General features: G+C 38.4%; 1 protein-coding gene across 8 annotated transcripts in view; it reads left to right on the forward strand.

The window, feature by feature from the left end:
* The window catches only part of CNOT4 (CCR4-NOT transcription complex subunit 4), a 145,989-nt gene extending 122,609 nt beyond the window's left edge, over positions 1-23,380 (forward strand). For 6 of the 8 annotated variants that reach the window (XM_028489709.2, XM_007111879.4, XM_007111877.4 and 3 more), the window contains 2 exons: positions 21,928-22,140; positions 22,823-23,259. In XM_028489709.2, the coding sequence (XP_028345510.1) occupies positions 21,928-22,140; positions 22,823-23,124 (515 nt within the window). In that variant the 3' untranslated portion in view covers positions 23,125-23,259. Of the gene's footprint in view, positions 1-21,927; positions 22,141-22,822 lie in introns of all 8 variants that reach the window. The other 2 variants (XM_007111883.4, XM_007111884.4) reach the window with 1 other exon arrangement.
* Positions 23,381-23,606: the final 226 nt, after the last annotated feature.

The raw sequence follows: 23,606 nt of genomic DNA on the forward strand, positions 1-23,606 counted from the left end.
CATTCTACTGTTGCATTTTGTTTTTACAGGTGGTGCTTTTGTATACTCTCCTCTTATTTCAACAAAGCATTAATATTTGAGTGCCTATTCTTCGTAGTGACTTGAGCTAGATCTTGAGGGATACAAGGCTGAATAAAGTACAGATCCTATTATCAAGGATAACAGTCTAGTGACAGTTTTATTTCAATTATTTCTATAGGGTCAGCTCTTGATATATTTTAACCACAGGAACAGCCAGAGCAGTCCAGACTCATTTCATTATTCATTGCTCTGACAGTGGCAACAAAGAGTACTGAATACTGATACTTGAAATTTTAAAATATATGATAATTTGGAGAGAGTGAAAAAAAATTTTAACGGGAGAGACATACATTCATTATTCTAATTTAAGTATTTCTCAGTCGTGTGTGTGCTCATGTCTTAGTGTTGTGGCGATTAAGTACAGCTTCCTCTATATATGTTCTTTTAAAGAAAACTTTAATGCATTGTGTGCACATTTTTACTGACATGGCTCCTATTTGTACAGTATTCCAAGCACCTTCAAGACTGACAGAGCTCTCCTCTGCTGTGATAACAGGTACATAGGGAGCTACTCCCACAGAGGCCTTACCTCAGAAAGCCAAGAGAAAGGAATGAATTGCAGGTGCATTGAAATCTTACGAAATGAAGACCACCATGTTATTTATGCATATATAAAAACGGGGGGACATTTTATCCTATATTGAGTTGTAAGGTTTTAGATTCTTTTGTTTATTTGATCATGAAGCTTTCCCATATCTGCTTAAGAGATGTATATCATACAGTTGAAAGCACAATAACTTAAAAATGTTTTTTTCTTTTAAAGAGGTGATATCACAAAATGATGATATATATGTCTTTTTCTACAAAGTATAACCAAGTCAATTATCTGGTTTCAAGCTAGTCCTTCTGCCATTAGTGCTATGTCTCTTCTCCCAGTCTTTTTATTTGAATATCTACTACGTTGTCTCCTTGTGCTGAATAAATGGTAGTAGTATATACAGGTATTCACACATGAAATGTTTAGTGAGCTAATCAGACACTTTGCTGATACAAAAGTAAAAATAGGAGTTAGAGAAGTTACTGTGAGCAGATTCAGGGAAACACTTCATAAAAAGTGTGGGGCTTTTTGCTTTTGAAGGATGGCTTGAAATTAAATGATGGAAGTGGAAAATACAGTAAAGGCCACATATTGAACAAAGAATCGGGAATGGAGATTAGCATGGTCTGCTAAGGGTCAGGAGGGAAGGACAGTAAGGAGATGGACTCGTCTGAGGTATTACAGGTCATATAGGAAGGTGGGATAAGTGTGCAAAAGCCTTGAAAACTAGGAAGAGTTTAGTCTTGATGTGGATGTGGTCAGTGTTAGAGAATTACACGTTCTTTGGCAAAGATGTAACTTGATTGTAGCATTTTAAGAAGATAATTCTGTAATACGTTTGCTTGAAATTAGGACCAGTTAGAAAGTAGTTCCAGTATGTCATTGCAAATAAGATGGCCTGGGCTGGAATAGTAATAACTAGTAGGATTGGAGAAGAAATTATGAATTAGAAGTCAGAAAGAATGAGATCTAGGAAAAGGGCTTTGGGTTTGGCCAAGTCTCTAGTGACCTTTAAAAATGTTACTTTCATAAAAAGATACAGATGGAAAGCAGATTTCTAGGATTCATGAGGAAATGTCAAGCATTTGGATACAGCAGTCATTGACTGAAGGTGTTTGGCAACAAAGGGGAAGAGAAAAACAAGATGCTAATTAGATGGGTGGTAGATCTTAGAAGGCATTGCTTTAAGATAAGGGAGATAGCTAAACATTTAAAGGCAGAGCATATAGAGTCAATTGAGAGGACACCATAGATAGTGCGAAAGAGAAGATAGGCTAACCAGTAGAGTAACACGTTTCTGTAGGTGCTGGGAGGAGATAAACTCCTGAAATGGAGTTAGGTTATGGGTTTAACTTAAAAGAGATGGGATATATCTTCCTTTGTTATTTGTAAAAACAATCAGAAAATCTAGGAGAGAGAATGTGAGATTATAGAAAATGAGAATAGATGAAGGTGCTCGTGTCAGTAATTATTGAATGCATATTGTGTGAAAAAATGCGGGTGAAAGAGTGGAGTTGGGAACCTATTAAAAAAAAAAGAAAAATTAAATAAGTCTGTGAGAATAAGCCTAGAAGTGCATCGGAAAGAAATTTAAGAATTGCTGAGTCAAGATAAGAATCAAATTTAAAATTTTAGTGTCCATATATATATGGTTTTGTATGTTCCAGTGATTCAACACAAAGCATCAGGAGTGGACAAAGCAAATATGAGAGTTTGGTTAGAGGGTGAAGAAGGAAAGGACACAAAGATATTTAAGAAGACAAAACTGATATAATCTTGTGATCAGCAAGCGTCCAGTAAGGCAGGAAATATCCAGTGGTGCGAGTGTGTTGAAGGGAGTTCATTGATTTTAGGTTTTGATGAGGACAAAGAACAGGTATAGTATTGTTAAGGGAAGGACAAATTAGGAGACTGTGGTCAGTATGATGACCACTCAGTGCTAAATGACGAGTGAGAACCAGAGAAAGGATGGTAGATAGATGTCTAACATTAGGGCTAGAGGTTGGAAAGAAGGTAAGCTTTCGTTACCCCTGTGGTCTTTTCTCTCCGTGCTTTCCCTCCAGTCCTTTTTTGAGAGTAGGAAGTCATACTGTGTGAGAGAGAATTGCAGAAAGCATGGTATTGCCTGGGGAAACCTGGATCATGTTTCCTATAAGTTGAAGGTGATTCAAAGGAAAACGTCCCTCAGTGGAGTAAACATGGCTTCCTCAAAGCACAGTAGGAGGATGTGAACGCAGAGTGCAAGGGAATGCCTGGGAAAAGCCAGAGATGAGAGTGGACGGGTGTACGTATGCCCAGTGAGTGTGTTACTTATGACATGAAAGGTTTAGACAGAGGGGGTAGGTGTGCCATATGATGAGTCTGGTAGCTTGAGGAGCCCATATTACAGGTGTGAACTAGTTTCTCCCAAGCTTAAATGCAAACTGGAAAGAATCAGCTTTCCACCTACATAGGGAAAGTATCTCTTCTTAGTTGGACTAGGTCATTCTGCTTTAATTATATGACAAATTGGAATTAAATGCAGTAGATTGGTGAAAGTAGAGAGAACTTAAGAATTTTATTATAACAGGTTATAAAAATATTTTGACAACTTTCCCCAAAAGAGAATGTGCTTTGTAAATAGACACAACCTACAAGTTATTGAACTCAGAGATGGAGATATAGATATATAATATATTTTTTCTTATTCATTTAATAGCAAACATGCCTAGTTTGGAAGCATCCTTAATTTCCTGACTAAATTAAAATCCTGCCTGAAGTCCTACTAAAATATTTTTAAATTCACTGGACTTGTTCCATATATGTCAGCTAAGATATCACCTGTGACATTTAAAAATAATAATGCTTCAAAGTATAAGTTATTGCTTAAGAATTCTAAGTTTGGGCTTCCCTGGTGGGACGGTGGTTGAGAGTCCGCCTGCCGATGCAGGGGGCATGGGTTCGTGACCCGGTCCCAGAGGATCCTGCATGCCGCGGAGCGGCTGGGCCCGTGAGCCGTGGCCGCTGGGCCTGCGCGTCGGGAGCCTGTGCTCCGCAACGGGAGAGGCCACAACAGTGAGAGGCCCGCGTACCAAAAAAAAAAAAGAATGCTAAGTTTGTGGAACCATGTTGATGGATTGAGAAGCCGCTGCTCCTTGGATCTCCTTCTGCCCTGTGATTTATTAGTCTTAGCAATCTTGTATTGCTAGGCATATTAGACCACAGCTTCTTTAACCAGGAGCTTTTTCTAAAGAATCACTCTTGGGCTTCCCTGGTGGCGCAGTGGTTGAGAGTCCGCCTGCCGATGCAGAGGACACGGGTTCGTGCCCCGGTCTGGGAAGATCCCACATGCCGCGGAGCGGCTAGGCCTGTGAGCCATGGCCGCTGAGCCTGCGCGTCCGGAGCCTGTGCTCCGCAACGGGAGAGGCCACAAAAAAAGAATGACTCTTGGTAATTCAGGATTCATTAAGGTGAATCTACTCTGTTCTGGTGCTTTGGAGAGTATACCCTGGGTTTGAGTTATATAAAAATCTAGTTTATACCTATCAAGTACCTAGAATTGAAGGCAAGCTTAAGTAATATAAGCTGCTTGAGAATTGCACAGAAGTACCTAGAAGTTCCATGAACCAGCTGGAAATTATTGTACTTGAGAACCAATCTATTTACTCCAGCTTCCTTCACACCAGCCTTCATAAGGCAGCTATTGACTTGACTTTGTTCTTAGCCTGCCTCACATTTTATGGTTATTTTCAAGGTTCCTGGAAGCTCCAACCCAACCCCTAAGAACATACTGTGCTTAGAACAGTTTTGTTGTTCCAGCTCCAGTTTGGTCCTAAGACCCACTATTGTGTAACACCCCAAAAGGTTTTTTTCCCCTCCATATAATTTATAAAGCCTTTACAGCAGCCAGTACCTTTTTTTTTTTTTTTTTTTGGTGAAATTCACATAACATACAATTAACTACTTTAAAGTGAACAATTTGGTGGCCCAGTAGGACTGTTCTTTAATTATCTTAATGTTAAAATTGAATAAATAACCCACTGTGGCTGTGAGAATTTTGGCCTGTCCTTGTTGGGGCTGTGTGGTAACAGCTGCATCTAGACTCCGGTAAAAACGTTTAAAGCAACTGTCTGAATAGTTCTTAAGTGGTAATAATAGTCCTTCTGTCTTCATGACATTTGATTAGCACATCACCTAAGAGAAAGCTTTCTTAGCAAAGGAAATAAATAAGCCTGGCTCTGTGTCTGGGGGTGAGGTTGAGTGTTGGTACATTCGTTTATATATAGTAATTTTCATTTAAATCCTCCACTTAGTGAATGTGGCAGATGAAAAAATCTCAGGCCATCTCTCTGTGACTTTCTCTAAAGGTTTTTTTTAAAAAAGAAATTAAGACCCTGTTTAAATGCAGCAGGGTTACAGTACAGGTGCCCACTTCACCCCTGGTCATGCTTTATCTGAACAAATATTTTCATAGCTTTTTCTCATCAATTTTCACTTCCACTACTAAGCATATCATCCCATGTCATACTCTTTTGGAAAACCTAAGGAAAGGATAATAAGAAGAAAAAGACGTTTTAGAATCATGAAATTTCAGAGCTATGAAACATACAGTCTTCAACAATCCACTTTTAAAGACCAAATAATAGTAACGCTATTAGTAAACAAGGCTCAGAAGGATGGTGATTGCCCATAATCACATTCTAACCACAGTTTTATGTTTTCCTAGCCCTCACCATGTGAATATGCTTTTATATATGTAATTCAAGGAGAAAAAAACTTCAAGATTCAGAATATATCTCTTCTCTAAACTTTGTTGTGTCTTACAGTTTATTTTAGTAGTTCTCACAAGTCAAGGGCTTTCAACTGTGAGTATCAGTGCAAGTAATGAAGACTTTCAGATTGTGTATCTGCTGGCAACTGTTATTACAGATCCTGTAAGTTGTTAAAACAGCCTTGTGTTAAATGTGGCCCAGTGATCTTGGAGTAACTTTAGTGGGGGGAAATTGTAACCTTGCAGGTACTCTTAATGTAGACTTAAAGTACAAATGTCAGAACCAAAATAAACAGTAAAACAGGTGGAATTAAATTTACCCAGCATTTTTCTGCAGTGCCAAAGAGCATTTAAGGATCAGCATGCATGACCACTAGACTGGTGATATCTCTGATATTACAGAATGAAAAAAATGCTTACAGTAATGGCACCAAGATGTACTACACCCACACTAAAGGGGTGATTTTAGATTCATCTTTGAAGAGCTACTATATGCTACACTATGTAAAATGATAGCATATCTGCTGATTTTTTTTTTCAATCAAGGAGGTTGTTGTTTTCAGCATAATGAAAAAGAGGGAAAGCTCCACAAGGATTTAAAGATGATAATACCATCATCATCTCCAAGAAGAAATGCAGGAATGCTGACTGCAATCAACTTTTGTAGCCTAGTGATGTTTCCTAATATGGTGAGATCTCTTCCCAAGGACTATACTAGCGTTTATACTCTGTTATCAGTCTTGCGTACTGAAATAATGTGTCTACGGAGCAGAACATAGTGATCTGGAACATTACTGGGATGTTTTTAAACATTGTCATTTTATATGTTGGCATTTGCAAGAAGACTGACACCCTGAAACCATTCATTTTTTTCCTTTACTGCATCTATAAATTGAGTATTCAGCTTAAGGTAAAGGAGGCCCTGGGTTATGACTTCATCAACAAAGTAGGAAGGTTTCTTCTTGGCCTTAAGCTGAGTGTTGGGCTACATACCATTGTTGCACTTATGTTTTCTCTATTAAAATATGTTTTTATAAAGTTTGTGATTATGGATTACTGATATATATATGCCCTATTCCCTCATCCCTCACTTAGGGTATGATTTGCTACCAGGTATGGGTCTTTTTGGTTTGTCTTTTGTTTTTGTTTTTACATCTAAACTATTAACATTCACTAATTAACCTAACAGTGGCCTTCCCCAGCCCCAGAGTCACAAATAAGAATGACATTTCTTGAGTCTTAGTGTAGTCAATGCTGCAAAACCTCACCTGTATTTTAAATGGTAGGTGATTGGAATGAAGCTTATTACTAAAATAAGCAAAGATCTTACATAGTTTCCAAATAAATACCTACAGCCCTGCAACCTTTGTTTTAGAACATGCTTTCAGGTTTTAATTCCTGACCAGCTTGGAGTCTTATTCTGATAGTTTGTACTCACCTCTCTATCCAGTTTCTTTTTCTTTCTTTGGACAAAGAAGAAATTGTTTCTATCTCTGTGTAACTTAACCACAATTAGAGGGGGCGGTCTTGACTAGATCTTAATATGCACTACCTGTGTGATTACCCTACAGGATCCCTGACAGGCCTGAATTTTCCCATTTCAGAGGAGGGGAAAGTGCTCTGTCAGGCTGCTGAGTGTTTACTCAGTCTCTGGTCATTTACCTCCCAATTTCCTTCTCAGTAACTGGTCTTATTTCCAAACTAGCTTTTGATTTTAAGCGATCATATTATTTTTTTCTTCTCTCTTTTCAATCAAAACAGCACATTTAATCAGAAAGCACAGTCTGGGTTTGGAGTAGATTGAGTAACAAGTGTCAAATTGGTAGACTTTTGACATTGTAAGATTGGTGTTACTCACTTTCTCCTACTTCTAAGTTATTGTAGCTCTTTAAAAATACATTCTAGACAATACTACTAAAATTCAGTGTTTCACAAATATGTGTGATTTTTAATAGAACTAATTTTTTTTTCAGTAAAATGTTCTAGTTCAGTATAAACCTGGATATGGTGAAATAGGAATTGTAGTTTCTAATTTATATTTAAGATTGTATGCATATGATCTTCCTTCCCTCATTCCTTCCTGCTTTCCTTTCTTCTACACTGATTGAGATTTGGTTCTGTCAAGACCATCTCTGGCATTCTTTTGCAATTGAACTATAATAAATCATAGCGAAGGATGAACACTTAAATAAGTATATTTCAAAAATGATTTTTTTTTTTTTTTTTTTTTTTTTGTGGTACGCAGACCTCTCACTGTTGTGGCCTCTCCCATTGCGGAGCACAGGCTCCAGACGCTCAGGATCAGCGGCCATGGCTCACGGGCCCAGCCGCTGCGCAGCATGTGGGATCTTCCCGGACCGGGGCACGAACCCGTGTCCCCTGCATCGGCAGGCGGACTCCCAACCACTGTGCCACCAGGGAAGCCCCTCAAAAATGATTTTTAAACTAAGGCCCCTTAGTGAACTGATGGTAAGCATATAGCTCTTTAAATTCATCAGCATATAGGCCTTTTGAAATGCTTTCCTCCACAGGAGTATCATCTTTTGTAAGTCTGGAAAGGATGCAGTCTTATGCTAAGGCTTTCTAAATTTAGGCATAATTTGAAAATTGGAAGCAAAACATTTCTGTATTTTCCCCAGTATATGAATAAATAGTAAGGAGGAAGAAGAAGCAAAATAGTCTTATTTTTTTTTTAAATCATACATTTCACATAGCTAAAAAATAAGTAAATTTCAAATTTGCATTCTTGTTTTGAAAAATCAAATGTTTATTTATAAAACAACCTCAAAACAAACTTTAACAAATATCTCTGGTTTGTGAAAATAGTGAGGGAGAAAGTTGCATGCTTGGTCTGTTGGGTTGGAAATGTTTATTACCATGACTATACCCATATCTATGTCATTTAGTTTCAGGATAATGAGGAATTTACTTCGTTTCCTAAAAATAATCTTTTTTCTAAAATTAAGAAACAAAGCAAATGATTATTTTAATGCCTAAAAAGATACTTTCTAAAAATAAAGCTCAGAGTTGGGTTATGAAGAATTTGTCAATTAAAATCATGTTTCAGAGCATGGATAATTTTAGTCTTCTTTTTGGGGGATTTTTATGTCTTTGATATAAGCCCTTAAGATAGGAGCCATCTTTCAGAAAAAGATGAGACTGATCTTCAATGTCAAAAGTGAGCTGTGTAATCAAATGGAGTAAAAACTGGCTATATGTTTTTTAATAACTTTTAGAAAATTTAGAAATCTTTTAATTTGGAAAATTATGAACATCAGAAACCTTAGGACTTTCAGTAGACATATAACCATATGGGGATTTGCTGCATAGGCAGCAAAATACTTTGGTCTCAGTGCAAGTTCCTCTTCAGGCCTGAAGAGGAACTTACACTCACAAAAACATATTTTATTGGCACTAAACGATCAAAAGCTATCACTGCTTTGTTCAGAATAGCCAAACTCCAGTGATCCGTTGAAGGAATACAAAACAAGCAGAGCAGCAAGACTTCTAGGAGGCTGCTGCAAAATGTTATAGCATCAAGCCCCAGAGAAAATAATACAGAGTAGATATTCGATAAATGTTTGTTGAATGAAAACTCATGGTTGAGAGAGTAATGTTAGTGTCTGATTATTATTTCTGGAGGTCTGCAAAGCCTGGATCTGGATCTGCTTTGTGTTAAATCTGGACTTCTTAATTAGATTCGTTTCCACATGAATTATCTCACCTCTTGGTTGAACTGTGGCCTTCAGCTCAGTGTTAAGATTCCCCTCACCACTCCATGATCAGTCCTTCTATTCTATCTTCTTTACCTCTGAACTCTGGAAATTCAGCTCTTGACTGATCCTTATTTTCCCAACGATCACACACTGCTCACTCCCTTCACACACACAAACTTTAAAAAATTTCACCTAACCAATACTTTTCTTACCTCCAGTTTCTCATTTGTGATACTCACAAATATATATATACACACACACACATATATACACACACATACATATACATACATATGTATACACACAATTCAGAAAGTCTTTCTAAATAAATACCTTATTTTTCAGAACTCTCTGTGTGGGTAATGAAGAGCTGTTTGGGGAACTTAATACTTTCCTAAGTAGGGAGCTCTCTTTAGGGAACTTACAATTGTTAAAGAATTCTTTTCTCTTGGCTAAACCAAACTCTTTTTCCCGTTTATACTTCTTGTCAAATATGTGAAGGCAGTTTCCGCTTGTCTAGTAACTACTAGACCTGGATGAAACATCCTTAGTCCTTTTAACCTTTTCACATCTAACATGGTTTCTAGTTCTCTCTGTAGCCCACTTCTCCTCTACACATATTTTGGCATGACAATGAATGCCTTTTTTAAAAAAAATAAATTTATTTATTTTATTTGTTTATTTTTGGCTGCGTTGGGTCTTCATGGCTGCACGCGGGCTTTCTCTAGTTGTGACCAGGGGCTACTCTTCGTTTAGATGCGCATGCTTCTCATTGCGGTGGCTTCTCGTTGCGGAGCACAGGCTCTAGGTGTGCGGGCTTCAGTAGCTGTGGTGCACGGGCTCAGTAGTTGTGGCACACAGGCTTAGTTGCTCTGCGGCATGTGGGATCTCCCCGGACCAGGGCTCAAACCCGTGTCCCCTGCAATGGCAGGCAGATTCTTAACCATTGAACCACCAGGGAAGTCCCTGAATGCCTTTCTTAAAATATGAAGCTCACACTTTAATAATCCAGACGTGATTAGATAATCTCCTGTTTCATTAACACTGTTCTTATTACTAAAGTTCGTATATTCCTTTAGAGTTTACAGAGTCTTTTTATAAAAATATCCTGTGGGGTTATTATCCCTATTTTGTAAATGAGAAAACTGAGGCTCAGAGTGGTTATCATTTGTGATTTGCTCAATGTCATATGATGGCTAATTTAGACATTTCACATCAGTTTACATGGTCTTAATGTTACCTCTTTAGAAGTTCCATTACCCAATTATTATATCAAATGATATAAGTAAAACCACTAAACCTTTGTTCATACACACGACTGGTTAGATCTCTTCCATCCTACACTTTGCTAATGAATTTTTTAAAATCTGAATATATATGTTAAATTTTATGTGTTTGGATTTGGTGTAGTTAGAGTGTATCCTGTTGTATATCACAATTTTACAAGTTTATCATATGAAAGACTACATGATTATAAAGTGGTAGATAAATGTTATTAGTAACAGTAATAACATTTGTGTGAAGATTTTAAGAATTTTAATTTAAGAATAGGTATAATTTTAATTATTGATTCTGTCCTCTCTAGAATTGGTTTTCTGTTTGCATATTTAAATAAACTTTGTAGGTTTTGTTAAATATAATAAAAAGCATGGAGTCAAAGATAAGCCAAGCACTATCTCAGGAACTTTCAGGCTAACACACAGTATCATAAATTCTGTGACAGTTCATCTAAACACTGCTGTCATCCATGCTGTACTTTACTATCATATACCAAAAGGTTACCACTAGAAAACTTTCCAAAAACTGCTGAATTCAACATCTATTGTAGTTATGACAATCCTAGAAAGCCTGTCCAAAGGATCAATTACTTTGATATGGTTGATTCTTTATGGAAATGCATTTTGGCTTTCATTGATCACTCTATTCCATTTGTTTTATGGGATTGATGTGTCAGTGGGATGGCAGTGGAGTTTAGCTACAAAGTTTTTGAGTTTGGGCAGGCAGTAGAAGAAGAAAGGAAATGGACCATAGCATTTAGAAGGAAGACATTTCCAGTAGAAAACAATTGTCAGTAGAAGCTGCCTCCATGACTGCTGTTCCACCTCAAAGTTAAACTTCCTGTGTATTTCATTTGGAAAGGAGCTGAGGTTTTAGCCAAAATGCTACATATTATTTCTCACAAAAAATGCCTGCAAGCGTAAGCAATAGAGCAGTGCTTGCTAAACCTATCATATTCATTTCTAAAGAAATCATCCAGCTTCTAATCTGTTTCAGAATTTTCCCAAGAACTCATTTTATAATTATGTAGCTTCTAGAGTCTGCCTTTTCTTCCTTTCCTGGCAGTTCTCTTTCTTTTTTTCTTGGCTGCATTGGGTCTTCATTGCTGTGCACGGGCTTTTTCTAGTTGTGGTGAGCAGGCTTCTCATTGTGGTGGCTTCTTTTGTTGCACAGCACAGGATCTAGGCATGCGGGCTCAGTAGTTGTGGCATGTGGGCCCTAGAGCGCACAGGCTTCAGTAGTTGTGGCACATGGGCTCAGTAGTTGTGGCACAGGGGCTTAGGTGCTCTGTGGCATGTGGGATCTTCCAGGACCAGGGATCGTACCCATGTCCCCTGCAATGGCAGGTGGATTCTTAACCACTGCACCACCAGGGAAGTCCCGGAACTTCTCTTAACAGTGGTTTTGTGATGACATCTGTGAGGATTAATACCCTGGAATAGAATCCATTTTGCACCTGGAAATTTTAAACTTATTTAAATTGAATAGATGTTCTTTTACTGTCTTTGCATCTCTTCTGACTTACAGTTATCTCTCCACATTGCTTAATCTGTCCTTTCTGGTTTGAGGATCATGCTGTTTTATAAAGAAGATGGAAGGAAGCAAAATGAAGATGGAACTACATAGATCTGGCTTTTCTCAGGACTTAGCATTATGACAGGCTGAGCAGTGGCTTTTCCTAGTTTTCTCCTGTTCCAAACTTAGCTTTTTTTTGCCTTCAGCATTTTTCACAAGCTTCAGATCATTATGGATTCTGATTTTAATCCTCAAGGATTATGATACTCTTATCCACAGGTAGGTTACCTAACTCTATCCAGCTTTTCTAAGCTTTCTTTTCACATCTTATCCCATGAGATTCTCCCTGCACAAGAACTGATTTCTTTAGATTTCGCCCCAATTTCTTTTCCTTATTAGGATTATTTATTGCATAGTCAGAATGTTCATATTTTAGCATCTTCTGTGGCCTATGAATCACCCTCCTGTAACCAGGGGACCATCCTGACCTACCCCTCCTTTTTTTTTTTTTTTTTAAACCTTCTTTGGAAAGATGTTTCCTCACAAAAACCTGGAAGCAAATGTTCAGGGCTGTTCATTTAGGAAACATTAAATACCCCTTGAGGTTCAGGTTCAGGAACTATTCACTATATACATAGAGGATTAAATCAAGGCCCTTTCCTGGAGGAGCTCACAGTCTAGGCGAAAAAACTAATATATAAACAGGTGAATGCAATACATTGTGGTGATTGCAAAAGTAGCCAGGATGCCAGCCATCCAAGAACTCAATCTAGTTAGTCTCATTCCTTGCTTCTTAAAGTCCTAAAATTATGTCATATAGTCTTAGGGCTTCTATTTTTTTTAAATAAATTTATTTATTTATTTGGCTGCATTGGGTCTTCACTGCTATGTGTGGGCTTTCTCTAGTTGCGGTGAGCGGGGTCTACTCTTCATTGCGGCGCGTGAGCTCATTGTGGTGGCTTCTCTCGTTGTGGAGTATGGGCTCTAGGCACGTGGGCTTCAGTAGTTGTGGCATGCGGACTCAGCAGCTGTGGCTTGCAGGCTCCAGAGTGCAGGCTCAACAGTTGTGGCACATGGGCTTAGTTGCTCTGCAGCATGTGGGATCTTCCCAGACCAGGGCTCAAACCCGTGTCCCCTGCATTGGCAGGCGGATTCCCAACCACTGTGCCACCAGGGAAGTCCTTAGGGCTTCTATTATATTCACAGTAGCCAACCTGTTCTTTGTTGGTCAGAAGTCCAGAATAAAATCTTCCCTCCTTGTTTCCAACTTGGGAAAGAGGAGTGGTCAGGAGGTGAATTTTCTCAGGTTTATTTTCTTCTGGTAGATTTAGATCTCAGAGATGTCAGTGTGGTTGACATCCTCCATGTGTCTGCAGTTTTATAATTCAGTGAAATCATATTCTGGTGGATCTGTATATCTTCTCCTGGATGAGAAGTTCCTTCAGTCGTCCTTGGATGTCCTCACGGGGCTTTTGTTCATAGTTCTCAGTTTTGTGCTCACTTAAATGCTTTCCTCCAAGCTTCCAATTTCAGATTTTATAGATTTCTTATCATGGATTTTTGTCCCTCCCCATCGTTTAGTTCTGTTTCTTGGTTCCATCTAATCCAGTTTATAATCCTTCTAAGAATGTATTTATCTTCTGCATTAACTTTTAAGTTTACTTTTTCTTCATTCGATGTACAGCTTTATATATAGACTTCTTTCCATAGGTATTTTTTCCTTTTTTTTTTTTAATAGATTTTACTTCCTTAAATCCTTCATAAAGCAAACATCTAGATGTTCTCCTGGTTCTCATTAGATGGTCTGATTCTTCCCCCCAAACAAACATAGATCCTCGTAGGAACATTCTAGAAGAGAAAAGTACACATTGTATAAAACACGTCTACGTCTATCATGCAGTGTTCCTACTGTATTTTGTGATTAGCTGCTTCTCCTGCTCTCTCTGTGTGGATTGCCGTTTCCCTTTTCCATATCAGCTTCTCTTTCCTTGAGCTTCTCCAGTCATCATTTATCCTGCATGCAGAATGGCAGAATTGTTCATTTTCTTCTTTGTGCCCCAGAACAACACTTACTATCACATGGTGTAGTTGTTTAAATGTGTCTGACCTCCCCTTCTCTTGGCCCTTGAGTCCTGCCAGGACACGGACTAGTTGGTAGTGTGCTCAGTGGTGAGAACAAACACTTTGGAGTCAGAACGGATATGATTACTGACTTCAGCACTTTTGGACTATATAACCTTTGGCAAATTCTTTAAACTACCAGAGTCTACTTAGTCTCCTCATTTGTAAAATGAAACTACTACTTAGTTCATTGGATTGTTGGTACTAAGGTAATCAAGTACATCAAGTGCATAGTGAGTGAATGAATAGTGTCTAGAGTAGAAAAATGGATAGAATATAGCTAATAGGCTTGTTTACTATCCTGTACACATAATATTAGAATATCTTTTTAAAAAGCATTCCTTATTTATTTTGGTGCATTGGATTTTAAAAATTATATATGCTTGTGTTTTGGCGTCTCAAGCAGTATTGAAAACATATCATTTTAGTGGCCTCTTTTTTCAGAGAGGCCTTTTGGGCCCCCAAATTTAGCTCATTCCTGCCGTCAGAAAGATTTGCATCTTTTTTGAGAGAACAGCTTGATTCGTAGCATTATACAGATGTGAAATAAATAGGCTTTTTTGGGGAAGGTGGTTTTTCAGCTCCTCTCAAGTTGGATCTTTGACTCAGCAAATATCTTGAAACACATCAAGTTTCTAAGACACTGAGCTGCATGCTCAAGTATCTATAAAATAGCCTATTGCAGGCCTTTCATTAGAGTTGTGAGAGAAGATGTGAGTACACATAAGGGTGTACATACTGGATGTCACAGCACAGTGTGCTGCCACATGAGTGTGGTTCAGACCACAGTGCTGTCGTCCAGAATGATCTGAGTGAAAGACTTGGACTTTTGGAAGACTGAGTAAAAATTAGTCAAAGAGATTGGGAAAGCATTCTAGACAAAGAGAAAGGCAGGAAGTAAAGACAGAGTCCAGAAAGCCTAAATCATATTTAGCTAATCCTCAAGGCCTCTCTTTTCCTGTTGATGTCATTTCTACTTCCTTCTGCTAGTGGGAGTAAAATTTGACTGTTTTTTGTTAATAGTTTGTTCAAGTTCTTCTGTTCTCAGAACTCTTTTTCATTGAGTTCTTAGAATTTTTCACATAGTTTAATCTCTACTTTCAGATCTATTAAACCCTTAAGATTTTGTGCCCCAGCAAATCTGCTCTGCAATAGTGGTCTATCTTGCTTTTTATAATAAAGCATAATCCTAGAAATTTTAGGGTCAGTTCTTTTTGTTTAAGTGGAATAACATTTTTTCATAAACAAACTGATGTTATAAATCTGTTTGAAAGAATTCATTCACATTTTAGTTAATAAATTGAAATGATTTTTGTGACTGTCCTAAAGAACAACATGCCTATGTCATGAAGGCTTTACGTTCTGAGAGGATAAATTTTGTGTGCTCTTTGAAGTTTGGTTTTACATATAGGACAAGCATAATTCATTTATATTTGAGTTGCTTAGAGATATGTTGAAGTTTGAGAAAGTTTAGGCTTTCTTGAAATCATATACTGATGGAGATGGACTCTGTCCCCAAACTCACAGGAATTAGTATCTAACAGGGCTGGGGACAGAGTAGGGAGAGTAGTGAGGGGTCGAGCGGCTGAGACAGGCTGTACTGTGTGTCCTTCTAAAAATGCATGAATATTTGAGAGTCTAACTGGTAAGAATTAGCCGTAATGGGAACTAGATTTCTGATGGACATCCCCTTGTACCAAGAAAGATTTGTTTCACTGAGTAACCTACCTATTGGAAGTAGCCTCTGGCTTTGAACTGTAAAGGACAGCGGTGAAGAAAAGGAAGATAAAAGCTTGTGAGAAAAAAAGATCAGATTGAAGACTGAGGCTTTGGGAAGTAGCTATGAGATAAGGATTAAAAACTGATGAACAGAAGAAACTCCTTTAGGAATATTTTGTGACTGGAACGCTCAGTGACTACTTCCCAGTTGGCGTAGACTGCTACCAGAAGTATAACTTGAAATAAGAGGTCTCTGGTCCGAGGGACTGCAATCAGGAATGGAGTAGCCTAAGGATCGGGGCTGAATATGTGAGCCAGTTGTCCCTGCCCAAACATTGGTGGATTTGTGACTGTAGTTACATCTAGCTAGTTTAATTAATAAGGCCTATGTGTTTATAGTAAAAAGACTTTGTGGAGGGGGTACCAAAAAGAAGGTAGAGGCAAAATTCCAAGTGGAGACAGAATCCCGACCTGGTGGTATAAACTGTATTAGAGGAAACAAAAACTTGGAATAGCCTTTTGTTTTAGGGTTCCCCCTTAAGTGTGCTTTATTTCACCATGTTGTCATTATACATAGATCTTCTGTCTTCCCTCTTAGCAGATCTTGTTTTTCAAATGGAATCTTATGTGCTACCCTAAAATGGAAATAGATGAAATCAGGAGGTGGGAGGGATGTGTTGTCCTACTACCCTGTCCCCTTCCTCCCCAGTGGCTCCTGAGGTGGTTTTGCAGTCCGTGAAACCAAGTTGAAAATTGTTGTTTTAGGTGAAGATTTTATGCAAGCCAGAAAAACTCGTTGACTTGTCACCAGTGACAATTTATCATAAGGAGCAGATTTTCCACAGTCTTGTTCTCTGTAGCAAAGTTTTACATTTTATAACAATATATTGCAGTTAATCTGAGGAACAGAAAGGAAGGAAATCCACTTGGCTGCTCTAATGTGTGCTGTTGCCTAAGCCATTCATCTTTTCCTGCCTTATGATTTTCTGTGAAAGGCCTGATGTCAGACACAGCTTAATTTTATTTTGTAATATAATCATTGCTTATAAAATGTGTATGTGTATTTCCTAGTAAGTAGTTAGACTAGTTTAGTGTTATGTAAAATACCAAAGATAGTTTTAACCTGTCGTGGGTTGTTCAGGCTCAGGGCATCTACGAATTTTAACTCCATGAACTTAGCTCCATGAATGAAAGACTGCAACTCTTGTTCACCCACCAGCACATTTCCACACATGTGCCTAACTAGCCTCTCTTTTTACTAAACTTTTATAGCCTTTATTAATCATGTACAACCCCATGACATTTCTTCTGTTGGTCTTTCAAGTTGTGGTTATTGAGTTTTTCCCATATTTGCATTGTCTCACCATCTAGACTTTAAGCTCCTTGAGAACAGGAGTCATGACTTAAGGGCTTTGTCCTCCTTAGACACTGTAGGCACTCAGTAAATAGTTGCTTTGACTTTTATCTTGGCAGCTTTAACACATACATTTTTTGTTGTTGCCACTGTTGCTAAAATCTAGACTTGTCAGCTGCTTAGTGAGCAATGATTGACTTGTTACGGACTGGGTGTTAGGCTACCAGCAAACTGGCAGAATTTTAACCGTAATTTCTTCTTTAATAAAATGTGTTCTGTGCTAGGTAAACTGAAGTATACTGGTACTTCTTACACAATGGAATATGAGAGTGTGGTATATGGCATCTTGAAAGTACTTTCAATTCTGTCTTTGAGTTCTACTCTGAAAAATAAAGCTACTACAAACAACTTCACCCGCTCTCCTGCCCTCAAATTATTTAGAACCGAAAACAGTGGTTTTGTACGTATTTGGAAATTATAAATTAAAATTAATTTTTTAACATCATAAAACATTTAAACATATTAGCAGTCCTTTAAAAATATACAATCCTTCCCTAATGTATTACACTACTAATAATTAAATACTTTAAAAATAAAATTAGTATCATTTAGTATAAAGTATGTTCAGTGACTTGATTTTCATTGTAGTTTGCTTATGGAAAGTTTAAAGGGCTTTCTATGTCTTCTTTGTCTTTGTACTGTGTTGGTGGTGAGAAGGCTTGTTAGTTAGATTGACTGACTACACAGTACCTTTGTGAGAATACCGGGTATTATCCCTCCATTGCTAGGAGGAGACTGTTGTGCACAGAGCCAGTTCCTGGCAAGTGAGAAATCTTCTTACCTTGGCTTTTTGGAAACTACTATCTATTCAGTATTGAGTATTAGAAAAAAATTGTTGTTAGGCACCTATCAAGTAATAAATGGTCTTCAAATTGCTTTCCCTTCTCTTAGTTTATCCTTACGAGAGAAGAAAGCAGATGTTATTCTTACTTATGAAGCATACTAAGAGACTAACTTACATGCTCAAGGTTATTTTAATTACGGTTGCCTTATACAGCCCATCTGCAATTTTCAGCCCAGTGTTTTCTCCATTAGACGTACGGACTTGTACATAGTGAATCATATGCCAGTGTGAAGTCCTATATAAATAAAGGGAAATGAAGTTGCATCAGGTTGCATCCAGGTGTCCTGTCCTGGTACTATTTAAAAGGAAATGTGTATTCGAGTGGAATTATTTAGAGCCCTAGAAACAAAGGAATCAGCTTCCTTTGTGTCAGTGGTTATCAGCCAGGGATGATTTAGCGCCCGCCCCCCCAGTAGCCATTTGGCAACGTCTGGAGACATTTTTCATTGTCAGAATTGGGGGTGGGGGGTAGTTGTGCGCACACTGCTGGCATCCAGCGGTGCTGCTAAACATCCTACAGTGCACAGAACAGCCCCCTCACGACGAGGAGTGAATTATGTAGTCCAAAATGTCAGTAGTGCTGAGGTTAATCAACCCTGCTGTATGTATTGCAAGGAATGGAATTACCAGAGGCCCTCTCAGCCAAAACAAATTTGGGTCAGAGGTGGGGTGGGAGGGTGGGCAGGGAGGTAGAGGAGGTGATTTCAAGTGTGGCTATTGACATTTTCATGGGGTTAGTATTTACCCGATTTCCTTTTTCTTGCCCCTTCTTTGTGCCAACACTTGGCATAGCAGAAGTAGAGAAAACAGTGAAGAAAACTTCTTTTCTTTTTGTAAACTACTTAGAATAGTGGTCCCATTCCCAGAGCTAATGAGTCAGTCCACTTCCTAGTGACACTCGCAACTTCACTGTAAACCAGTCCTCCATGCTATCAGGCTCCCAAGATGTCTAGGCACATAACTTTGTTTTTGGCAAGATTGTGAGAATTATAAACTGGCTAATTTATTCTCCAAGGTATCTTATAATCATAGTTCACCTGGGAGGATCTAAGTTTCTCACTGTTTCTATATCATGTGCCGTCTGTGAATGTCTTTGGCTAACATACTCTTGCTTGATTTCATTAGCCTAAAATCAGAGAAACAAATATCTTTTTTTAAAATAGATGTCATTTTTTTAGAGCAGTGTTAAGTTCACAGCAAAATTGAGTGGAGAGTACAGAGTCCCCATATATCCCCTGCCTGTGAACAAATGTCTTTTGATTTTATTGTAATACTGATTTTCAGATAAACTTTATATAAATGCAAATGTTATTCTGTTAATGCAAAGTTCCTTAGTTCCAGTTCTCACTAACTGTAAAGCAAAAGTAAGGAGAAAATGGGTTTTACTAAGTTACGGGTTTTTTTCTTTTTCCCTGTGCGGTGAAAGAGGGAACCTCAAATCATCTGCATAGGCTTCTTATTGACTTTGGCTACCTAAAGTTCAAGCGCATTAATCTTCCTTAAAATTTTCCCATGTAGTTGTACATCACCTTTTTATATCAGGGAGATTTTATTTCCCTTCTGTGAAGTTTTCCTTGTTTAGAGTTCAGTTTTTGGTTAATTGAAAACAAGTTAAGTTATTCAGTCTGACAGTGTGACTACTTTAAAGGTTAGAATGTAGCCACCGAACCTTCCTGTAATTGAGGGTATTCTAGGACTTTATTAGTGTCATCTTGTTAATGCCTCATGCAGCTGGAGTGGACTAGGGGGTGGGGGGAATTGATGATTGTGTTGTTGATTAGAATTTTTCTCCCCTGGCTGCAAATTCCAGTTTGTTCCTTTAGCGAAATATTTCTCCTACTAGTCATGGCTGATGGACATACTATAATGTTTCCGTGTTTCTTTTTTACTAACTTTTCATCATGGGTCTCACAAGCCCCTGGGATTTGCCTTAAACATTTAACGTTTAAACTTTTAACTTTTAAACATTTAAAAAGCCAATTACAGATCTACTAGAGCAGGGACTTGAGGATATGGGGGGGGGGAGGGTAAGCTGTGACGAAGTGAGAGAGTGGCATGGACATATATACACTACCAAACGTAGGGTGGATAGCTAGTGGGGAAACAGCCGCATGGCACAGGGAGATCAGCTAGGTGGTTTGTGACCACCTAGAGGGGTGGGATAGGGAGGGTGGGAGGGAGACGCAAGAGGGAGGAGATATGGGAACATATGTATGTGTATAACTGATTCACTTTGTTGTAAAGCAGAAATTAACACACCATTGTAAAGCAATTATACTCCAATAAAGATGTTAAAAAAAAAGAAAAAAGAAAAAAAAGCCAATTAATTGTCTATACAAATATAAAGTAAATAGTCTATACAAGAGTGAGAGCTCGGTGTTACTAAAAAAAAAAACAACTCAGGGTCTGGGTTTCAGGTCTTGACGGTACAAGTCATGTGACTTGTGCAAATTATTCTAGAGTCTATTTCTTTATCTGTTAAATGCACACTATTCCCCCTGCTCTGCCTACCTCACAACATGAGGATCAAATGAAATAATAATGGACTATGAGAGTGCTTTGTGAATTGTACAACACAATGCAAATGTCAGGTAGGATGCAAATAGAAGGGCAAGCTTTAGGAAATTACACTGATTGTGCATTGGAATTCGGTTTGAAGAAATTATTTTCCTTTCTATTGACTAGTCTGTAGAGTGTAGATTGTCTTTTCTTCATCTAAGTAAATTCAGAGATGACTTTTGTTGCATTTGGTTGTAGTATTTTGTCTTTTTATAAATAACATCAATAGGATTAAAAGCTTCACTTGCTGAAATGTTATAATTTGGCATAGGTTAGTGCTTGGTGCAAAGGAGACATTATAAAAAGAAAACTCTGAATTCACCAAATAGCATAGACTGTACCTGATAGAATAGTGTTGTCATCGTCGTCATCATCATCATCATCAGTGGTGACTGCTCATCAATTCTGTAGAACCAGAAATAATTTTCTATGCTCTTCTCAAAAACCACAGTTGGTAGTTTGACCTACCGTCCTATTTTCAATAAAGCAATTATTCTAAGTAGTAGTTACACTTTACGCTTCCCCTCCCCTCCCCCCAGCCAATTAGTTATATACCATGTGGATTCTGGATGGTAGTAGATCAAGTGAGTTTAGTCACAATTTATGAAAGCCTTTTTATCTTGAGAGTATTTTATCATATTTGATGCTATTTGTAAACCGAACCAGAGAACAAACTGTAGGACTCCAGGACTTGTGTTTTAAATGATGGGTAGAACTGTAAGAATAGAGTGGGCAGACTGCTGGAAATGATTCCATCTAAAAGGTAGCTTCGCCCCTGTCTCCTTGGCCTTTGTGACTAATGGAAAAAATACTCTTTTCAAATTCAAAAGCCTATTCATTACTGCCTTTCTCCTCTGAAATACATGATCAGTTTTATAATCAGGAAGAACTTAATTATTTTTCCTTTTCTATTGGCTTATGTTTATTCTTCATAAAATGACTTTTCTTTCATTTAATGGGCTCAGAATACACTCCTATATTGAACTTTACAGGCTTGCTTTTTTTTTTATAGCGTAAATCAGCTCAGCTGGCTAAATGCCCCACTAACTGAAACTTTATAATGTAGCTGGAACTAAATTGTGCTTCTGGAGCGTTGAGTCTTTCAACTGGATTATTGACTTACAAATGAAAATGGTAAAGAGTCTGTAAGAAGGACAAGAAGCTCCCTCTCCTGATCCTTGAGCGACTTTTTCCTCACTTAGTTCAGAGGCTCTGAGCTCATGAGCAAAATCCTAACCAAGTTTATCTTGCTAGGACAACCCATTTTAAATGCTCAATAAAGAAAGAATAATTCTTCTCCCTCTTAACCACTAAAGAACAACATATGTTTCTAACGTCAGCTTTTTATTTTTTTTTTTTTATCTTTCATTTTTTTGTTGGTAAATCTCCCAGACAACAGCAGTTCTGTAGAGAGTTTAAATATGAAGGAATGGCAGGACGGGCTAAGGGCACTTCTACCCAACATTAACATCAACTTTGGTGGACTGCCCAATTCTTCTTCCCCCTCCAACGCCAGCCACAGTGCACCAACGTCCAACACTGCCACCACCGACAGCCCGAGTTGGGACAGCCCTGGCAGCTGGACAGACCCAGCCATCATCACAGGTAACTTTCTCACTCCTTCAGCTCCACTGACTGCCATCAGTTTGGTTTTTAGCAGAGATTAACTAAAAACAAGAGGTCTCTTCAACATAATCTTCCCAAAGCCACAAGTGTGTGGTAGCTTGTTTCGTTCTCCGGGGTCATGTAGCCTCAGTTAATTCTGTTGACCTAGTTGTGTAACAAGGCATTTGGTACCTAGGTTGCTTCTTTTGGTGTAAGTAGGTGCTAACATCTGACAGAATGTGTGTATTTTGTAGGTCTCAAAGTACAAAAGGATCTGACTTATCCTCTCAAAGGAACATACTCCACTTTAAAAAATAAAGCTCTCTATTATAAGGCTATCTTGTTTATATATCCCTATTAGAGAAGGAGAAGCACAATTGGGAAATAATATCATGCAATCCTGGGGACTCACTTTGGCAACTCTGCCTCTGTGACACTGGGGGATGATGTCTGTATAGTTGAAGAGGAGGCATGGGTTTGTGTGACAATAAATCGTGGTCATTGTGGGTGGGGAATAAAAGGAACATAAGATTGAGAAGGTCTTATTTGGAAGGAGTTTAAAATTGTAATTCTTTGTTTCTTTTTGGAGAAACTAAGCGCCTCAAAATTTTTTTTTGGTGAAATTCTTATGCTTTCTGCACAAACTCACCATTTTCCTTCTTGTTTTCTTTTCTCTCCTTAGGTATTCCAGCATCTTCAGGAAACAGTTTAGACTCTCTTCAAGATGACAATCCTCCACACTGGCTAAAATCCCTTCAGGCCCTCACAGAGGTGGACGGCCCCAGTGCTGCTCCATCACAGACCCACCACAGCGCCCCCTTCAGCACACAGATCCCTTTGCACAGAGCCAGTTGGAATCCCTACCCTCCTCCTTCAAATCCTTCCAGCTTTCACTCGCCACCCCCAGGCTTTCAGACAGCCTTCAGACCCCCCAGCAAAACCCCCACAGATTTGTTACAGAGTTCAACACTGGACCGCCATTAGGGAAAGAGGAGAATTCATTAGAAAATGCAGGATTTGTCCCACCCTGTTTTCGCCCTCTCAGCCGACCCACAGCTCCCTTCTCATCTCTTATGTTCTGAAGAATCCAGTTCCTGATCAGTTTTGTTTCTCCCCACCCCCAGATGCAATGCGATCACAGGGTCATTACCATCTTTTTTTTATTGTAAAAGTTTCTGTTGATCCAGCATTTGAGTGACACTGTTGAATGTTTTCTAAAAATGCCTTTTTAAGGAGGAAAGAAAAAATCAAAGGGCAGTCTCGATACTTAGAAAATTACTGTTTGTCTGTTGCGCATAATAATGACATAATCTGCTTAGCAGAAAATGATGATTAATCTATAGGGAAGGTGAAGTAAATGCATTATCAACTGCAGAAGTTTGAAAACCAGGTTGACTGAAATGAGATGGCTAAATGCATGGGGGAAAGCAGTGGTCCTGGCATCCATCTTGTATTCATCTTATCAC

The sequence above is a fragment of the Physeter macrocephalus genome, chromosome 5, assembly GCF_002837175.3.
Source record: "Physeter macrocephalus isolate SW-GA chromosome 5, ASM283717v5, whole genome shotgun sequence".
In the NCBI taxonomy this organism is placed as follows: Eukaryota; Metazoa; Chordata; class Mammalia; order Artiodactyla; family Physeteridae; genus Physeter; species Physeter macrocephalus.